Source organism: Pseudopipra pipra, chromosome W (genome assembly GCF_036250125.1).
Source record: "Pseudopipra pipra isolate bDixPip1 chromosome W, bDixPip1.hap1, whole genome shotgun sequence".
NCBI classification, from domain to species: domain Eukaryota; kingdom Metazoa; phylum Chordata; class Aves; order Passeriformes; family Pipridae; genus Pseudopipra; species Pseudopipra pipra.
This window is the reverse complement of record NC_087580.1, coordinates 16756198-16776409: the sequence shown is the minus strand read 5'-3', so window position 1 is coordinate 16776409 and position 20212 is coordinate 16756198. Positions and strand designations below refer to the sequence as shown.

The 20212-nt window shown below is 50.0% G+C and overlaps 1 protein-coding gene across 1 annotated transcript; it reads right to left on the bottom strand.

The window, feature by feature from the left end:
• Positions 1-2210: 2210 nt before the first annotated feature.
• LOC135404885 (uncharacterized) lies at positions 2211-18732 on the bottom strand. Its single transcript, XM_064639613.1, has 2 exons — positions 18706-18732; positions 2211-2906 (listed from the first exon to the last, which is right to left on the bottom strand). The coding sequence occupies exons 1-2, from the start codon at positions 18730-18732 to the stop codon at positions 2211-2213; spliced, it is 723 nt and encodes a 240-aa protein (XP_064495683.1).
• Between the last annotated feature and the right edge of the window lie 1480 nt (positions 18733-20212).

The window sequence follows — 20212 nt, the reverse complement described above, 5'->3', positions numbered from 1 at the left end:
GGAAACACAGAAATAGCCAGGAGATCGAGGAGCCGACGAAAAAAAATAAACTTTTATTGCAATAAAAGGGAGACTTCACTGGACAAACCGCAGTGAGGTGGCTCAGCTCAGTGCAGGTCGCAGCCCCCTTTTAGCCCCTTTTTGAGTGGCGGTCTGAAAAATAAAAGTTAGACACGTTCCCAGTATGGGGAACTGGAATAGTTTATTGAACACGAGAACACTATTGTAAAGGCATCTGGGGCTGTATGTTAATGAAGGGGCCAACCTATGTTAATTGGGGAGTTACACAAATTTTTACTGCAATTTCCAAATAGTTAATTTTTCTTCTAGTAGGATTACATGGGGGACAGAGGGATTACAGGGGTTTAGACATGGTTTGATACAATCATCTCAAAAGTCCTTTCTGATTTCTGCTGGAGCCAAGCTTGATCCATGAGGTAGAACTTTAACAGGTCTTCTGAGAAGGGTCCAGCTCCTTCAGATCATGAGGTTTTTGTCAGCCCTTGTTTTCCTTTGCTGAAAGCTGGGTTTGGGTTCCCACACCTTTGCCCCTTTTTTTTTTATTTTTCTAAAAAACAAAAAAACTTGGAAAAAACTTTGATCAAACGTTTGCTAATGCAAGGCAAAATACAAGGGAATACAAATATTACCATAAATGTTTTCTTTAACTAGACTATTAAATTTATCATGCTAACTAAACATGTAATCTAAGTTTTGATTACTATTTTTTTCTGCAACTATCAATGCTTTGATCTATCGGTTCAGAGTGAGGTAATAACAAATTCTATAGCTGCATTTTAGAAGCAAATGTATTCTTAAATGGATCTAACAAGAAATATTGCAGTCTTACTTTTCATACCACAAGTGAAATTAATTTTAACATGGAAGCTCCTTTTTCAAGGCAATGTACAGCCTTTTATATACCTGAGATGGAAAGTATGATTATGTAAAGGCATTGTGTGTCAGAATAGTTTGGGCCACAAGGTTTGGCATTATAAAGGCATGTGAAGGAATCATAGCTGTTTTAAGGCATTCTGCATATTGCTACATAAATTATTTTCTTAAACTTAGCACTAACATTAAAAGCATTAAACCAATCAAAAAGACTATTAGATACTTTTGGATATAGAAAAGTAAACAAGGAACAAAATGCAAGAAGGAAGAATTCCCAACAATGCTAAACTAAATAACTCTGGATTAATATAAAACTTGTTTAAACAACTTAACTTATTTCTATTATTTCTTATTAGAAATTACTCTTATAAAATCTTTTTTAAGCTATTCTCTAAAGATTCTGTTGACTTATAAGCGATTGATTTTGAACCAAACTTAATAACTTGATGACTTCAGGGTTCGTGTGCTCCTGACTTTTACCTGAAAGTGTTTTTTAGTGTTTGTTTTTGAAAACTTTTATTTAACCTAAAACATTTCTGCAAATGAAATTCTATTCAACTCAGGATGATATGTTTTCTGTTCTTTATCTAAGGGTGTTTGTGCATGTGTGAGGTAATGTGCATTTGTGTATAAATCAGAACATATTAATTATTGTATTTTCGCACGCATGCATACATTCACACATTCATACTCGATGGCCATCGAACACACATCATACAAACATACTTTTGGGTTTCATTTTACAGTGTCTTTTGGTTATGAACTGAGAAATTGGCGTTTTTTGTTTCTCACCCTTAGATTAGTAATATATGTTTTCTGTTTTTTATGATAGTATAACCTGTAAAAACATAAGCATATTTTACTTCATGTTTAATTTAAATTTCAAATACATATGAACATTCCTATAGTTCAAGGATAAAATATATACTTCTTCTATTTTTAAGGCAAATATATGTCTTTCTGCGTTAATTTGGCTTTTGGACTTAAGGAAAATTGTTATTGTGAGAACTTTAAAATTTTCAAAAATACAGCTATGCATACATTTAAAAACAATTTTGGCTATTAGCTATGGAAGGGTATCTTCATTCAGCAAAGGGTCTTTGCTTTCCTTCGCTTTTCCCTTTTTTTTTTTCTTTCTTTGTTTTTGCGCAGGGGGACAATCTCTCCATTGGTAGCGTTTTGTTCGCCTTACTCACACTGTTAAACTGAAACAGTTAGATTAATAAACAAAAGGGTTTCTAAAAAAAGACCAGTTCTTAGTTTAGGCTGCAAAGAAAAAGGAAAAAAGTCAAGGAAGGGGGTTTTTGCTGCCTCGACTACTGCTGAAGTCGGCAGCTTTGTGTCTGCCCCACTCCGTTTGTCTCTCGGGTCCCTCTGTTCCTGGGTTTCTCTCGTGCTGCTGCCGCTGGGCTTCCGCTCGCTCCCTCCTTCGCCGACGGTCCCGCTTGGGCTCTTTCCTCCCTCGGACCTTTCCCGGAGCCCCCCAGGGATTCTGTGGGATCCTCTTCTCCGCTCACGCTCCATAGCCCCGGTTTTTGCATACCTCCTGCTCTGCTTGTCTTTGTTTTTCCCGGTGCCTCTTTCGATTCCGGGTCCTTCCTGCCTTCTGAGTGGTTCCCGCTGGGGTCCCGCTGCTGCTTCCGCCGGCGCGGGTCTCTCGATCTCGTTGTTTGCTGGGGCGCCGGAGGTGGTGGTCCTTCCTCAGGGACCTGCTCCTGGGTGTTGACCTCGCGCCTCTGGCCGCTGCTTGGCTGCTGCTGCTGAGCGCGGTAGCGGGCGGCGATACAGGAACTTGCCGAGGCAGCGCGGCAGTTCGCTGGCGCTGGCTTCCACCCTGACCCTGCCCGGGGTGGCTGCAGCGGCGGTGGCCATGGTTCTGTCTCACACGGCTCTCTCCGGGCAGCGTGTGTCGGGCTGCAGTGTGCTTGTGCGCTCCGCTCAGGGGCTGGGGCCCGTCCCGGGGAGCAGCTGCTGAGGTTTGTTGGAGACGGGAAGGTCCGGGACAGCCGGGGCTGTAGGGACCATGGGATTGTGGTCGTCTGAAATTCCAGCCAGTGGGAAACACAGAAATAGCCAGGAGATTGAGGAGCCGACGAAAAAAAAATAAACTTTTATTGCAATAAAAGGGAGACTTCACTGGACAAACCTCAGTGAGGTGGCTCAGCTCAGTGCAGGTCGCAGCCCCCTTTTAGCCCCTTTGAGTGGCGGTCTGAAAAATAAAAGCTAGACACGATCCCAGTATGGGGAACTGGAATAGTTTATTGAACACGAGAACACTATTTTAAAGGCATCTGGGGTTGTATGTTAATGAAGGGGACAACCTATGTTAATTGGGGAGTTACACAAATTTTTACTGCAATTTCCAAATAGTTAATTTTTCTTCTAGTAGGCCTTGAGCCTCTTCAGGGATCTTCTTCCTTCTTGCCTGAAATCCCTTTTTTCCCCTCACTCACTGCTCTTGCTGCCCAGCCTCACTTCCTGCAACACCTTCACCCATTTTCAGTCTGGTTCTCTCACTACTTCTTTTAATCCCCAGCTTTTCTCCAGAACAGCCAATTGACATCCACGGAATCACTACGCCCAGAAGCGCCAGGAGAGCTCCACAAGTTCAGAAGTTCAAGTGGGCAGAACCCCTCTTGGACATCCCCTTCCCTGCTTGGAACATCTGATTCCACGGGAGGAGCCAGATGCTGAGCAGTCCCGAAAGCCCTCGTTTTCTAGACAGGAGCTCAACTCCAACAGATCACAGCACAGACCTATAAAGCGCCTTTGACCCCGAGCGGACAGAACCCTGTTCTTCTTGTCCGCACTTGTCTTCCCATGGAATGGAGAGCCGAAAAAAACCTCTCCAGGGTAGGGCCAGAACTGACAGGTTTACGGCAGAGGGGCAGAAATTGCCCTGTCATTGCCTCCAGGATGATATGCTTGCTCCAGGATCCTTCCATCAGGGAGCTTTTGTCGGATTGTTTGGTCAATTTTAGGTCAATTTCTATGGCTTTCAGCAATGTCAGCTTCCAGTGGTGAGAAGTCATGAGAGTAGTCCCCAGAATCGGGTGATGCCCCTTGGTAACAAGACTTTGTGTTTAAGTGGCAAATGTTTTTATTCACCTCCTGGCTTCTGCAGAAGTCTCCTGTTTTTCAAGACTCCTAGACTCCTAGAGCAGTTGGTGTTGGAAGGAAGGGACCTGAAAGCTCATCTGCTTCCAACCACCCCTCTGCCACGGGCAGGGACACCTTCCGCTAGACCAGTGTCGTGGTTTGAACCTTGTTTTCCCCCAGAGGGCTGAGAAAAAGTGGTAGACCCCAAGGGGTGGAAACCCTTGGAAGTTTTGAAGTTCTGTCCAATGGGCGCTCCTGCAGAAATGTAAACATATCACAACCAGACCGGAAGAGATGAGTTGTAGTTTGGGTTGTAGTAGGAGAGGTGGCCATGTTGTGATCCACGAGGTAGGGGCTCTGTGCCCCTTGGGGCCTCTGGCCCCCTCCCAGCCCCGGCTGGGGGGCTGCAGGGACCTGGAACAGCATAAGCTGGGCTAGGTGCCTGTAGTTATGCCGGAAGATGCTTTTCTCCATGGGCACAGAGCAGCAACTGACGCTGACCAGAGAAACGGTGGCAGAGAGCCAGGACTGATAAGACCTGAACTGAAGGAGCAGCAGAAACAACATGCAGCGCCGGAGAGAAGACTTCTGGAAAGGGAGGAGAAAGAGAGCCAGCAGCAGAGAGAGAGAGTTTGGGGTAAGACTGTACCAGCCCCTCAAACTCCTTTGAGACCTCCGAGAAAGGAGGAGTAGACGGACTCCTATTTTAGAGGAGCCTTGGAGGACAGCAGCACTAGAGAGAGAGAGAGAGAGGAGCTGAGAAGCTCAGAGACGTCCTGGAGCTGGACCGGGACGGCCAGATGGAATGCAGGGGGGAGTGACCTTGGCTCCCCCCCTCGCACTGCTGCCACGGTGGCAGCCTGAGAGACAGGGCACAGAGGCCCTGCAAAAGATACCAGACTGTCACGAAGACCCCCCTGTGTCTTCGTGATATGACGTGGTGAAACGACCTTGTCTGGGGTTACGAAGCCCACGGAAGAACCCTCAGTTGAGGCGATGGGGCCGAGGGAGGTTGGATATCTCCCTCGTTGAGTGCTGGCAGAAAGCCAGCTATCAGCTGCTGCATGTGGAGAAGACAGACAGACTGCTGCCTCAGAAGATGCTGCTGCTCAGAGACTGGAAGGGATCTATCCTTCTTTCCCTCCTAGACTTTTATTCGGAGGGGAGAAGAGATCTGATCCATTGTAAATACTATATGTCATAGTAGAGATAGTTGTGATCGTGTGTATAATGTGATATGGTATTTATATGTACAGTCATTGTAATATATTCCCTTTTCCCCCACTTTGAGTCTGGCATGTTCTGTCTGGAAAAACCCATCTCACATTGGGTTGAGATGTGGGAGGGGGGATGGACCTAGGGAATTGGATTTGGGGACTATCTCAAACCATGACAACCAGCTTGCTCCAAGCCGCGTCCAACCTGGCCCTGAACAATTCCAGGGATGGGGCAGCCACAGCTTCTCTGGACAACCTGTGCCAGGGCCCCACCACTCTCCCCGGGAAGGCTTTCTTTCCCATATGCCATCTAAGCCTGCCCTCTGCCAGCGCCAAGCCATTGCCCCTTGGTCTGTCGCTCCAGTCCCTTGGAAACAGTCTCTCTTAGCCAAAGCCTTCTTGGTCCTCCCTGTTGTGTTGCAAAATTTGCAAGCTGATGTTGTGCCAGGTGGCACCAGCCAAGCCCTGAGCCAGGTGCAGGACCTTGCACTTGAGGTCTGAGGTCACTGGGGCTGTTGAGCCTGGAGAAGAGGAGACTGAGGTCAGATCTCCTGGGGGGCTGCAGCTTCCTGCCAAGGGGCAGCGACCATTTCTGCTCTGTGGGACCAGGGACAGGAGCCGAGGGAACGGCCGGAGCTGTGTCAGCGGAGGCTTAGGTTGGACATTAGGAAAAGGTGCTTTCCCCGGAGGGTGGTCAGGCACTGGAACGGGCTGCCCAGGGCAGTGGTCACGGCCCCAAGGCTGCCAGAGCTCAAGGAGCGTTTGGACAACGCTCTCAGGCACACGGTGGGATGACTGTGCTGTCCTGCACAGGGCCAGGAGTTGGACTGGGCGACCCTTGTGGGTCCCTTCCAAGGCAGGATGTTATGTGATTCGAGCTCTTTGGTTAAGGCTTCCTCTGGCCAGGAAGAGCTGGCAAAGCTGTTGGGGGTGGGGCAGAAGAAGGGAAGCCCCAGCATTACTGCTGTCTCTATGACACAATGGGAGGCCCGACATTCCATCCCTGGAGACGCTCCAAGAGGAGCATCCACACCTGTGTCCAGTCAACAGAAGCGACCGGCCACCGAGCGTGACGGACCATGGCCCTGTCAGCTCTGTGGCGCCGCTCTGTGAGCTGGAGATCAGCCCTGACCCGGCTCGTGCAGCTCTTCCGCTCCCCCCAAAGCTCCGGCACCAAAGGTGAGGACAGAGCCTGACCCCGAAAGCCCCGCAGTGCACGGTGGGGACATTCACAGCCCTTCCTCCCCTGCACCTCGCCCTCCTCCTCCTCCTCCTCAGTCCTCTCAGCGCCTGATGGCCCCAGCTCGGGATGTGACTTCCAGGCTTTGCTCTTTCTCACAGGCTCAGCCAACCTGCCTCCACCAGCCCCACTGGCAAGCAGCCCTGGCGTTCCTGTTCCATCCAACAATGCCCGGGGGGGGCCCCAGGGCAGTGGGAAGCCCCTGGCTGGGGCAGACCAACGTGCCCCCCAGGGTCAACTGCAGCCCTACCACCATCAGGGGAGAGCAGTGGCCCCGGTCCCAGCAGCGCGGCACAGCCAGCGCAGCCCTGCCAGCTCAGCCAACCCCTCCGGGACACCCCTGGGCAGTGGCAGCCCCCCAGACGGGAGCACCCCCATGGATGTGGACGTCACCCCGGCACTTAACATCAGCCTGGCCAGTGACGTCTCCATGGAGGAGGACACCGCCCGCGGCTGCGACCTCTCGCTGGCCAGCGACGTCCCCATGGAGGAGGACACCGCCCGCGGCTGTGACCTCTCGCTGGCCAGCGACGTCTCCGTGGAGGAGGACGCCCCCCGAGGCTGCGACCTCTCGCTGGCCAGCGATGTCGCCATGGAGGAGGACACCTCCCCGCCCAGGCACACCACCGCCAGCCACTCAGCCGCACCCCAGCTCCAAGCCACCAGGGAGCCTGGGGTGACTCCAACCAGCCGCGCTCTGCTGAGTGGGAAGGTCCTGCCGCAGGGGACTCAGGGGCACTTGGCTTCCTCCCCGGGGGCTGCAGGGACCAGCCAGGATGGTGGCAGCAGCGTCCCCGCGCCCACGGACCGCGGAGACACCAAGCTGGAAAGGCGCGGGGCGAAGAGGAAGGGGGGCTCTGAGCCAGGGCCTGCCATCAAGATCAAGGCTCCCGCAGCCGGGGCTGGGGCAGGAAGATTGGCTTAGGCCTGTTAAAGGGATAGGTCGTTTGGGGACCTATCCCTGTTTGAGGGATAGGTCGTTTGGGGACCTATCCCAGGTTGAGGCATAGATCGTTTGGGGATCTATGCCAGTTGGAGGGATAGATCGTTTGGGGATCTATCCCAGCGGGAGGGAGGGAGGGTGTTTATGTGGGGAAGATGTAGATAGAGATGTAGGGAAGATGTAGAGATAGATGTAGACGTAGATGTCGGTGGACAGAAATTGTGTGAACAATTTCAGTTGCATTTCTGAGACCTTCCCCTTGGCATGGCTGGGTGCAGAGAGTAAAAAAATACTGCACCACTTCTATGGCTGCAGGCCTTGTGCCAAGGTAAAGGAGGAGTTGTTCTGGCAGGAAAACAAGGCTTATGGACACCTGCTGATATCCAATTAGTACTGTACACCACAGTATGTTTGCCTTATGTATCCAATGTAACCTGGGGAAGAACCACATGTCTGTGTGTCGCAGGCAGCATATGAGCTGTCTGTCCTCTAATAAAGTGGACATTTTTGCCAATCCTGTTGATTTGTGTGCATTTCTGTCTGACCCCCTCCGCCGTTCCGTAGATATAGTTAACAGTTTCCTTCTGGTTACGGAAGAAAAGATTTTATTCCAACACCTGCCTGTGTCTGCCTGGAATGGGGAGGGAGTGCAGGGTGGCCCCAGCAAATGGCAGCAAGCAGATCCAGCAAGGCCCAAAGGGCACCAAGGGCACCCAAAGGGCACCCCAGGCCTGAGTCACTGCCAGAGGTGCAGGCTCTCACGCAGGGTCACTGCCCTGTCCCCTTCGCCTGGGGAAGCAGCCCTTTGGCGTGGCAGCCAGGACACATGGGTCCCGTGCAGGACTCGCGCAGACGGCCCCACGCCCAAAGCAGCCCTGAGCAGAGCCTGGGCACCATCCTGCCGCTCTGGGGCTTTGGAAGGCTGCTCCCAGTGAGCCCACCGTGTCCCCGGTCACCCCAGCGCAGCCTCAGACAGGGCTCCTCCGGGCTGCCCTGGGGCTGCATTGGACAGGGCCCATAAGGGAGAGGGAAGAATGCGCTGGCAACCACATGCGGGGCCTCACAGGAGCCCAGGGAGACGACATCCGTAGATCTCGGGGAGGTGACACTCGGAAGGTCTCGACCTCTGTCTTGGGGGGGATGGCGAGCCACTCAGGAGTTGATGGGTCAGGATCAAAGGGCGGGCAGGCTGGGAATGGGCACACTGCTGTGGGGGTTTGCTCCAGGCCTCCTGAGCAGGAGCAAGATGGGCAGGAGACCTCTACAGGCAGCTTGAAGCAGCCTCCAGGTCACAGTCCCTGCTTCTCGTGGAGACTTCAACTGCCCTGGTGCTTTCCCCGGAGGGTGGTCGGGCACTGGAACGGGCTGCCCAGGGCAGTGGTCACGGCCCCAAGGCTGCCAGAGCTCAAGGAGCGTTTGGACAACGCTCTCAGGCACACGGTGGGATGGCTGTGCTGTCCTGCACAGGGCCAGGAGTTGGACTGGGCGACCCTTGTGGGTCCCTTCCAAGGCAGGATGTTATGTGATTCGAGCTCTTTGGTTAAGCCTTCCTCTGGCCAGGAAGAGCTGGCAAAGCTGTTGGGGGTGGGGCAGAAGAAGGGAAGTGTGGCAGGAAGAATGTAGCAATGAACCATGGGAGTTGTGGTCTCCCGGGTTCTCAGACAATATTTGATTGTCTTTGGTTAGAGGGTCACGTGACATGTTCAGGCGTGGTATTTAAACCTGGGCAGTTTGAATAAATGGTATTTCTGCTCTGGCACTTGTTCGTGTCAGAGTGGGGTTCGTGCCTTGAACAGCACCTCAAATGGAGCCCGAACAGGGTCTTCAGCAGGTTACCGGCAACCAGGAGCAGAAGCTCTGGGGAACCTGTCCGGGGGTGTCCATATCGCCAAAACCAAAAGGAAGAAAAGAAAGAATTCAGCGCGCTGGGTTACCTCTGCAAAAAGGAACAAAAAAGGAAGAAAAAAGGACCAGAAGAAAGGACAATAGAGCTTCCGCACAGAGGTAACCAAAAATTGGCGAATATGGGAGGGTGGTTTACCCGTCAGGAGGGAATTACTCCAAAAATCAAACAAACAGCAGAAGCTGTCTCTCAACTTTTACAAGAACAACCATAGAAGAAAGTAAGTTATGGGACTTGTTATATTGGATTTCGTTGCCTGAACCTGCATTACCTCTGACTGGACCTTGTCAAGTGTCATCTTGGAGGAAAATAGGGAACAAAATTATTGAAAAAGCCAGTGAGGGAAAAACAGACGCCCTCAAGAATTTGGCTACATGGAAAGACATTATGATAGCCTTGAATAAGCACTACAGAAAAGCAAATGCACCCGGGAGAGTGGACTTCCCCCCCCTTCACTCCTTTCCCCTCAACCCCCCCCCTTCAACCCCAGCCCCCCCACCGACCGAGTGGGGCAGGGGGGGAATGCACGTTGGTCAGGGGGGATGGGGGGGAGGGGGAGCCCTTGGGGGGAACAGTGCAGTGGCAGCGTGTGGTGTGAAGGAGCATGGCTTGGGGGCTGGCAGCATGAGCATGGCAGCCGGGGGGGATGCTGGCTTTATGCCAGCGCCCATGGCTGCAGCTGAGACCATGCCATACAGAGCAGCAAGCAGTGCTGTTGGAGCCGAGGACCATTACAGAGCAGCGCCGACCCCTGGACCGTTACGGGGCGACCGCTACACGGTGGTTGCACAGTCAATGTGCAGAAGGAGAGTGGCACCAGAGGCACCGCCATGTTGCCCCTGCCGTGTGCCGGAAGTGAAGCCGCCACCCCCAGGTTCAGGCATTTCGCCGGGAAGGGGGGAGGATGACTGTGACGGACAAATAGACAGCGAGTCTATAGAGGACACAGAAGAGAATCTGCTAGCTCCCTTTAGCCAGGGCGCTCCACTAACACCCTTTGGCTGCGCAGCGGCCATGAGACCGCTGCAGAACAACCACGCAGCAACATGGACGCAGCAAGCTTACTCCGGCCGTGAGGCGGAAGTGAAAGTGCCTCTTCCGTCACCACCAGTTCAACCAACTCACAACAAATGCACAACAGTTAAAGCATCACTGTGGCTCTCCTACCCAGAAACCAACCCACAGCCCTCACCAGCCTCAGAACAGCTTCTATGCCGAAGATGGCCTGATGGAGGAGGAAGAAGAGATATTGACTCCCTAGAAAACTTAGCTGAGCTGTGGCAAACTGAATTCAGTGAGACAAGAGAACCAGAAAAAGGACAAGCAGTTTTGAATCCTGCAAAAGAGGAAGAACAGCAAACATGGCTACGGCTACTACTTCAGCTCGAGGAAGAAGATGTAGACTGGGAAAGCACACAGAACATCTGCCTACCCAAGCCCAGACCATCAGCAAAGTCAAAGCTACCAACGTTGAAGTGGACAGCACGTGTACTGACGGCGTTGCTGGCAATGACAGTGGTTGGTTTTGTACTGCGAGAATTTCAGCTGGGACAACACCATCCACCTCCTGACAGAACCAACAACCTAGAGGTAGCATTGCAAAACACAGCAGACATACAGCTATCAACTACCATGTTTAATTTTCTAAGTCACAGAAGGGCAACTTTACTAATTGACAGATGATCTGCTATTATAAAAAGTTCTTTTGTGTTACAGAGGGTAAGAATAATAATAAGAGGGGCCCCAAATCAAGTATTTACTTCTCACTATTTTAAAATGCTGTTAGACAAGATGCCATACACAACATGGAAAGCCAAACTTAAACAAGTAGCAAACAAACAACCAGTTACAATTTCAACTGCAGAAACACATAACTCTTTATACACAGTCACTGCAAGAGCCTTGAGAAAGCAAAACAAACAAAACCTTCATACAACACAAGCCCAAAGATGCTCCACAAAGTTGCAACATACAGCAATACACACCTCTAGATCTACTCAAAACACAAACATGCATAAATTGACCTATACCCAAATTGAACAATTAGAATGGGAGGCAAAGACAGGAATATCAAACATCCTGATAGCAGCAAAACACGGGACTGAACTACAATCCACCTTGACTGCCTTAACTGACGCCATCCAAAAAGCAGGTCTGCAGCTTGCCCCAGAAAAAATTCAACGCACCCAACCTTGGACCTACCTCGGATGGAGGATCACTCAACAGGAAATCATGCCACAACCAGTGACTTTCAAAGTAACGGACACTATGACCCTGAATGATTTGCAAGGGCTTTTAGGAGCCATTAACTGGCTGAGGCCTGTCTTGGGCATCACAACAGAGGAATTGCACCCCCTCTTCGAGCTACTTAAAGGCGACCCAACTCTCACATCTATTCGATCCCTAACCCCAGAAGCAAAACAAGCTCTGGAAGTATGCTCCCAAGCTGTCGAAAACAGGCAAAGCAGACGACAACCCCCTGACCTGCACATTCGCCTCGCCATCATATCCAGCAAGTTCCAACCTTTTGCTGTCCTTTTCCAATGGGATCAGGCAGAATCTGACCCTTTGAGAATTCTAGAATGGTTATTTCTTCCCCACTCTCCACCTAAGACTGTTTGGACCGTTAATGACATGCTTGCTAAGCTCATTATGAAAGGTAGAGGACATCTGCAGGAGATGGATGGAAGGGATCCTGAGACGATCTACATTCCAGCCACAAAAGACAACTTAGACTGGCTTCTTGCAGAGGACGCTGGGTTTCAGACTGCATTAGCGGACTTCCACGGTAATATTTCCATTCACTTCCCGAAACATAAACTCTGGGCGGAAATAGGAAATCTACCCCTGATGGCCACGCGTCGCTGCAAACTACGACCAGTAAATGGAGTCACAGTCTTCACTGATGCATCTGGACGATCGAAAAAAGCCATCGTGACATGGAAGAACCCTGCCACAGGACAATGGGACAATAAGGTACAAACCTTGGACCAAGGTTCTGTACAGGTTTTAGAACTAGCAGCTATCCGCATGGCATTTGAATTGTTCCATGATCAACCTATGAATGTTGTCACAGATTCTCACTATGCAGCAGGGTTGGTCTCACGTCTCGAAGCCTCCTTCCTTCGAGATGTCACTAATCCTCACTTATTTACAGAAATTCGTACCATATGGTTTCTTATCAACCACAGAAAATTTGATTTTTACATAATGCACACTCGGTCACACACAGAACTTCCAGGACCCATAGCAGAGGGCAATCAAAAAGCTGATGCAACTGCTATGGCAACTACAGTTCCCAAAATTCTGGAACAGGCTAAAGTCTCACACCAGTTCTTCCACCAAAATGCACGTTCATTAAAGAGACAATTCCAAATTACAATAAACCAGACCAGAGACATAATTATGTCATGCTCTGACTGCCAGCGAATTACCCCCATGCCAGCTAAGGAAGGGGTTAATCCCAGGGGCATAACAGCCAATGAAATCTGGCAGACAGACCTTACACATATAGCTGAATTCGGTAAACTAAAATATGTCCATGTTACAGTAGACATGTATTCCAGATACATTAATGCAACAGCACACACGGGAGAAAAAGCCAAAGACGTTATCAGACACTGGCTCAGTTGTTTCGCAATCCTAGGAATTCCAAAAACCATAAAAACCGGCAATGGCCCTGCTTATTGTTCTGAAAAAATCAAAACATTTCTCACAGATTGGGGAATACTCCATTCCATAGGTATACCGCATTCACCCACAGGACAAGCGATTGTAGAAAGAGCTCACCGTACACTAAAAGAAATGCTTCAAAGACAAAAAAGAGGGGAGTCGGTACATAGCCCCCAGGAACGCTTACGGAAAGCGTCATATGTTCTAAATTTCTTAAACTGTGATGATACAGACCATAGCAAGTATGAACGCCAACAGAAAACTCAAATACTTTCATCTTCCAAACCACCAGTTATGATCAAAGATCTAATATCTGGGCAATGGTCAGGACCAGTAGATCTCATAACATGGGGAAGGGGATATGCCTGTGTATCCAAGGGTACCAAATTACAATGGGTCCCTTCTAGATGTGTCAGGCCTTATATTAGCCCTCCACCACAACAGGAGCAACCACCAGAAGAAATAAGTGAAGGATTTGGATTAGAAGAAACACGACCAACAATAGTAAACACATCACACAGTGGGGAGAAAAAAAAAAAAAAAAAGGGGGAAAAGAGATATGGGTCTGTTCCCTATGTGTGTAAATCTACATTAACATTTCCTTAAAACAGGGAGAATCACAAAGAAGCAGTAAATGATACAACAGAACCAAAAGAAACATATAAACAGTAACCAATGCAGAACCAAAAGAAACACATAAACAGTAACCAATACAGAACCAAAACTCCATGAGTCAAACACAATAAAGGGTTTAAGAGTGCATGTGTAAGGAGAGAATGAAACGGTGGCCACCGGAGTATGAATGAGAAAGTTGAGTGGAAGCATGTATGTGTGTGTGAAAGCAAGTACACTTTATAGCAAGACATCTTAAACACTACTTCAGACAACACCACCTCAGACACAACATCTACAACCCAACGCATTTCCCTTTTAAATAAAGATGATGCCATTACACAAAGTCACCCTCAGATAAAAGGTTATCCACACCTACAAACCCTGGGTAATTTGAGATTGCTTGAATATTGCACGAACCAATAAAGTTGTCAACAGTTCAATAAAGGCCTTGTGACGATAGGCCCTGTTTTTTATAATTAGTTGAAATAAGATTGGTTCTAATAAGAATGTTAAAAACATAGTGTTTCTCAACTTGTTAATAAAAAGAGGAGGGAGATGTGGCAGGAAGAATGTAGCAATGAACCATGGGAGTTGTGGTCTCCCGGGTTCTCAGACAATATTTGATTGTCATTGGTTAGAGGGTCACGTGACATGTTCAGGCGTGGTATTTAAACCTGGGCAGTTTGAATAAACGGTAATTCTGCTCTGGCACTTGTTCGTGTCAGAGTGGGGTTCGTGCCTTGAACAGCACCTCAGGGAAGCCCCAGCATTACTGCTGTCTCTATGACACAATGGGAGGCCCGACATTCCATCCCTGGAGACGCTCCAAGAGGAGCATCCAGACCTGTGTCCAGTCAACAGAAGCGACCGGCCACCGAGCGTGACGGACCATGGCCCTGTCAGCTCTGTGGCGCCGCTCTGTGAGCTGGAGATCAGCCCTGACCCGGCTCGTGCAGCTCTTCTGCTCCCCCCAAAGCTCCGGCACCAAAGGTGAGGACAGAGCCTGACCCCGAAAGCCCCGCAGTGCACGGTGGGGACATTCACAGCCCTTCCTCCTCTGCACCTCGCCCTCCTCCTCCTCCTCCTCAGTCCTCTCAGCGCCTGACGGCCCCAGCTCGGGATGTGACTTCCAGGCTTTGCTCTTTCTCACAGGCTCAGCCAACCTGCCTCCACCAGCCCCACTGGCAAGCAGCCCTGGCGTTGCTGTAACATCCAACACTGCCCGGGGGGGGCCCCAGGGCAGTGGGAAGCCCCTGGCTGGGGCAGACCAACGTGCCCCCCAGGGTCAACTGCAGCCCTACCACCATCAGGGGAGAGCAGTGGCCCCGGTCCCAGCAGCGCGGCACAGCCAGCGCAGCCCTGCCAGTTCAGCCAACCCCTCCGGGACACCCCTGGGCAGTGGCAACCCCCCAGACGGGAGCACCCCCATGGATGTGGACGTCACCCCGGCACTTAACATCAGCCTGGCCAGTGACGTCTCCATGGAGGAGGACGCCCCCCGCGGCTGCGACCTCTCACTGGCCACCGACGTCCCCATGGAGGAGGACACCGCCCGCGGCTGTGACCTCTCGCTGGCCAGCGACGTCTCCGTGGAGGAGGACGCCCCCTGAGGCTGCGACCTCTCGCTGGCCAGCGATGTCGCCATGGAGGAGGACACCTCCCCGCCCAGGCACACCACCGCCAGCCCCTCAGCCGCACCCCAGCTCCAAGCCACCAGGGAGCCTGGGGTGACTCCAACCAGCCGCGCTCTGCTGAGTGGGAAGGTCCTGCCGCAGGGGACTCAGGGGCACTTGGCTTCCTCCCCGGGGGCTGCAGGGACCAGCCAGGATGGTGGCAGCAGCGTCCCCGCGCCCACGAACAGTGGAGACGCCAAGCTGGAAAGGCGGGGGGCGAAGAGGAAGGGGGGCTCTGAGCCAGGGCCTGCCATCAAGATCAAGGCTCCCGCAGCCGGGGCTGGGGCAGGAAGATTGGCTTAGGCCTGTTAAAGGGATAGGTCGTTTGGGGACCTATCCCTGTTTGAGGGATAGGTCGTTTGGGGACCTATCCCAGGTTGAGGCATAGATCGTTTGGGGATCTATGCCAGTTGGAGGGATAGATCGTTTGGGGATCTATCCCAGCGGGAGGGAGGGAGGGTGTTTATGTGGGGAAGATGTAGATAGAGATGTAGGGAAGATGTAGAGATAGATGTAGACGTAGATGTCGGTGGACAGAAATTGTGTGAACAATTTCAGTTGCATTTCTGAGACCTTCCCCTTGGCATGGCTGGGTGCAGAGAGTAAAAAATACTGCGCCACTAATATGGCGCAGGCCTTGTGCCAAGGTGAAGGAGGAGTTGTTCTGGCAGGAAAACAAGGCTTATGGACACCTGCTGATATCCAATTAGTACTGTACACCACAGTATGTTTTCCTTATGTATCCAATGTAACCTGGGGAAGAACCACATGTCTGTGTGTCGCAGGCAGCATATGAGCTGTCTGTCCTCTAATAAAGCGGACATTTTTGCCAATCCTGTTGATTTGTGTGCATTTCTGTCTGACCCCCTCCGCCGTTCCGTAGATATAGTTAACAGTTTTCTTCTGGTTACGGAAGAAAAGATTTTATTCCAACACCTGCCTGTGTCTGCCTGGAATGGGGAGGGAGTGCAGGGTGGCCCCAGCAAATGGCAGCAAGCAGATCCAGCAAGGCCCAAAGGGCACCAAGGGCACCCAAAGGGCACCCCAGGCCTGAGTCACTGCCAGAGGTGCAGGCTCTCACGCAGGGTCACTCCCCTGTCCCCTTCGCCTGGGGAAGCAGCCCTTTGGCGTGGCAGCCAGGACACATGGGTCCCGTGCAGGACTCGCGCAGACGGCCCCACGCCCAAAGCAGCCCTGAGCAGAGCCTGGGCACCATCCTGCCGCTCTGGGGCTTTGGAAGGCTGCTCCCAGTGAGCCCACCGTGTCCCCGGTCACCCCAGCGCAGCCCCAGACAGGGCTCCTCCGGGCTGCCCTGGGGCTGCATTGGACAGGGCCCATAAGGGAGAGGGAAGAATGCGCTGGCAACCACATGCGGGGCCTCACAGGAGCCCAGGGAGACGACATCCGTAGATCTCGGGGAGGTGACACTCGGAAGGTCTCGACCTCTGTCTTGGGGGGGATGGCGAGCCACTCAGGAGTTGATGGGTCAGGATCAAAGGGCGGGCAGGCTGGGAATGGGCACACTGCTGTGGGGGTTTGCTCCAGGCCTCCTGAGCAGGAGCAAGATGGGCAGGAGACCTCTACAGGCAGCTTGAAGCAACCTCCAGGTCACAGTCCCTGCTTCTCGTGGAGACTTCAACTGCCCTGGCGGGAGCTGGAGAAGCAACACAGCCAAGCACCAAGAGTCCAGCAGGTTCCCAGAAAGCGGTGACGACAACTTCCTGGCCCAGGGGGCTGGAGCCTCTGACAAGCCAAAGGAATGCTGTGCTGCTCCACCTCTTCCTAACACACAGCAAAGACCTTGTTGGAGATGGGAAGGTGCGGGACAGCCGGGGCTGTAGAGACCATGGGATTGTGGTCGTCTGAAATTCCAGCCAGTGGGAAACACAGAAATAGCCAGGAGATCGAGGAGCCGACGAAAAAAAATAAACTTTTATTGCAATAAAAGGGAGACTTCACTGGACAAACCGCAGTGAGGTGGCTCAGCTCAGTGCAGGTCGCAGCCCCCTTTTAGCCCCTTTTTGAGTGGCGGTCTGAAAAATAAAAGTTAGACACGTTCCCAGTATGGGGAACTGGAATAGTTTATTGAACACGAGAACACTATTGTAAAGGCATCTGGGGCTGTATGTTAATGAAGGGGCCAACCTATGTTAATTGGGGAGTTACACAAATTTTTACTGCAATTTCCAAATAGTTAATTTTTCTTCTAGTAGGATTACATGGGGGACAGAGGGATTACAGGGGTTTAGACATGGTTTGATACAATCATCTCAAAAGTCCTTTCTGATTTCTGCTGGAGCCAAGCTTGATCCATGAGGTAGAACTTTAACAGGTCTTCTGAGAAGGGTCCAGCTCCTTCAGATCATGAGGTTTTTGTCAGCCCTTGTTTTCCTTTGCTGAAAGCTGGGTTTGGGTTCCCACACCTTTGCCCCTTTTTTTTTTATTTTTCTAAAAAACAAAAAAACTTGGAAAAAACTTTGATCAAACGTTTGCTAATGCAAGGCAAAATACAAGGGAATACAAATATTACCATAAATGTTTTCTTTAACTAGACTATTAAATTTATCATGCTAACTAAACATGTAATCTAAGTTTTGATTACTATTTTTTTCTGCAACTATCAATGCTTTGATCTATCGGTTCAGAGTGAGGTAATAACAAATTCTATAGCTGCATTTTAGAAGCAAATGTATTCTTAAATGGATCTAACAAGAAATATTGCAGTCTTACTTTTCATACCACAAGTGAAATTAATTTTAACATGGAAGCTCCTTTTTCAAGGCAATGTACAGCCTTTTATATACCTGAGATGGAAAGTATGATTATGTAAAGGCATTGTGTGTCAGAATAGTTTGGGCCACAAGGTTTGGCATTATAAAGGCATGTGAAGGAATCATAGCTGTTTTAAGGCATTCTGCATATTGCTACATAAATTATTTTCTTAAACTTAGCACTAACATTAAAAGCATTAAACCAATCAAAAAGACTATTAGATACTTTTGGATATAGAAAAGTAAACAAGGAACAAAATGCAAGAAGGAAGAATTCCCAACAATGCTAAACTAAATAACTCTGGATTAATATAAAACTTGTTTAAACAACTTAACTTATTTCTATTATTTCTTATTAGAAATTACTCTTATAAAATCTTTTTTAAGCTATTCTCTAAAGATTCTGTTGACTTATAAGCGATTGATTTTGAACCAAACTTAATAACTTGATGACTTCAGGGTTCGTGTGCTCCTGACTTTTACCTGAAAGTGTTTTTTAGTGTTTGTTTTTGAAAACTTTTATTTAACCTAAAACATTTCTGCAAATGAAATTCTATTCAACTCAGGATGATATGTTTTCTGTTCTTTATCTAAGGGTGTTTGTGCATGTGTGAGGTAATGTGCATTTGTGTATAAATCAGAACATATTAATTATTGTATTTTCGCACGCATGCGTACATTCACACATTCATACTCGATGGCCATCGAACACACATCATACAAACATACTTTTGGGTTTCATTTTACAGTGTCTTTTGGTTATGAACTGAGAAATTGGCGTTTTTTGTTTCTCACCCTTAGATTAGTAATATATGTTTTCTGTTTTTTATGATAGTATAACCTGTAAAAACATAAGCATATTTTACTTCATGTTTAATTTAAATTTCAAATACATATGAACATTCCTATAGTTCAAGGATAAAATATATACTTCTTCTATTTTTAAGGCAAATATATGTCTTTCTGCGTTAATTTGGCTTTTGGACTTAAGGAAAATTGTTATTGTGAGAACTTTAAAATTTTCAAAAATACAGCTATGCATACATTTAAAAACAATTTTGGCTATTAGCTATGGAAGGGTATCTTCATTCAGCAAAGGGTCTTTGCTTTCCTTCGCTTTTCCCTTTTTTTTTTTCTTTCTTTGTTTTTGCGCAGGGGGACAATCTCTCCATTGGTAGCGTTTTGTTCGCCTTACTCACACTGTTAAACTGAAACAGTAAGATTAATAAACAAAAGGGTTTCTAAAAAAAGACCAGTTCTTAGTTTAGGCTGCAAAGAAAAAGGAAAAAAGTCAAGGAAGGGGGTTTTTGCTGCCTCGACTACTGCTGAAGTCGGCAGCTTTGTGTCTGCCCCACTCCGTTTGTCTCTCGGGTCCCTCTGTTCCTGGGTTTCTCTCGTGCTGCTGCCGCTGGGCTTCCGCTCGCTCCCTCCTTCGCCGACGGTCCCGCTTGGGCTCTTTCCTCCCTCGGACCTTTCCCGGAGCCCCCCAGGGATTCTGTGGGATCCTCTTCTCCGCTCACGCTCCATAGCCCCGGTTTTTGCATACCTCCTGCTCTGCTTGTCTTTGTTTTTCCCGGTGCCTCTTTCGATTCCGGGTCCTTCCTGCCTTCTGAGTGGTTCCCGCTGGGGTCCCGCTGCTGCTTCCGCCGGCGCGGGTCTCTCGATCTCGTTGTTTGCTGGGGCGCCGGAGGTGGTGGTCCTTCCTCAGGGACCTGCTCCTGGGTGTTGACCTCGCGCCTCTGGCCGCTGCTTGGCTGCTGCTGCTGAGCGCGGTAGCGGGCGGCGATACAGGAACTTGCCGAGGCAGCGCGGCAGTTCGCTGGCGCTGGCTTCCACCCTGACCCTGCCCGGGGTGGCTGCAGCGGCGGTGGCCATGGTTCTGTCTCACACGGCTCTCTCCGGGCAGCGTGTGTCGGGCTGCAGTGTGCTTGTGCGCTCCGCTCAGGGGCTGGGGCCCGTCCCGGGGAGCAGCTGCTGAGGTTTGTTGGAGACGGGAAGGTCCGGGACAGCCGGGGCTGTAGGGACCATGGGATTGTGGTCGTCTGAAATTCCAGCCAGTGGGAAACACAGAAATAGCCAGGAGATTGAGGAGCCGACGAAAAAAAAATAAACTTTTATTGCAATAAAAGGGAGACTTCACTGGACAAACCTCAGTGAGGTGGCTCAGCTCAGTGCAGGTCGCAGC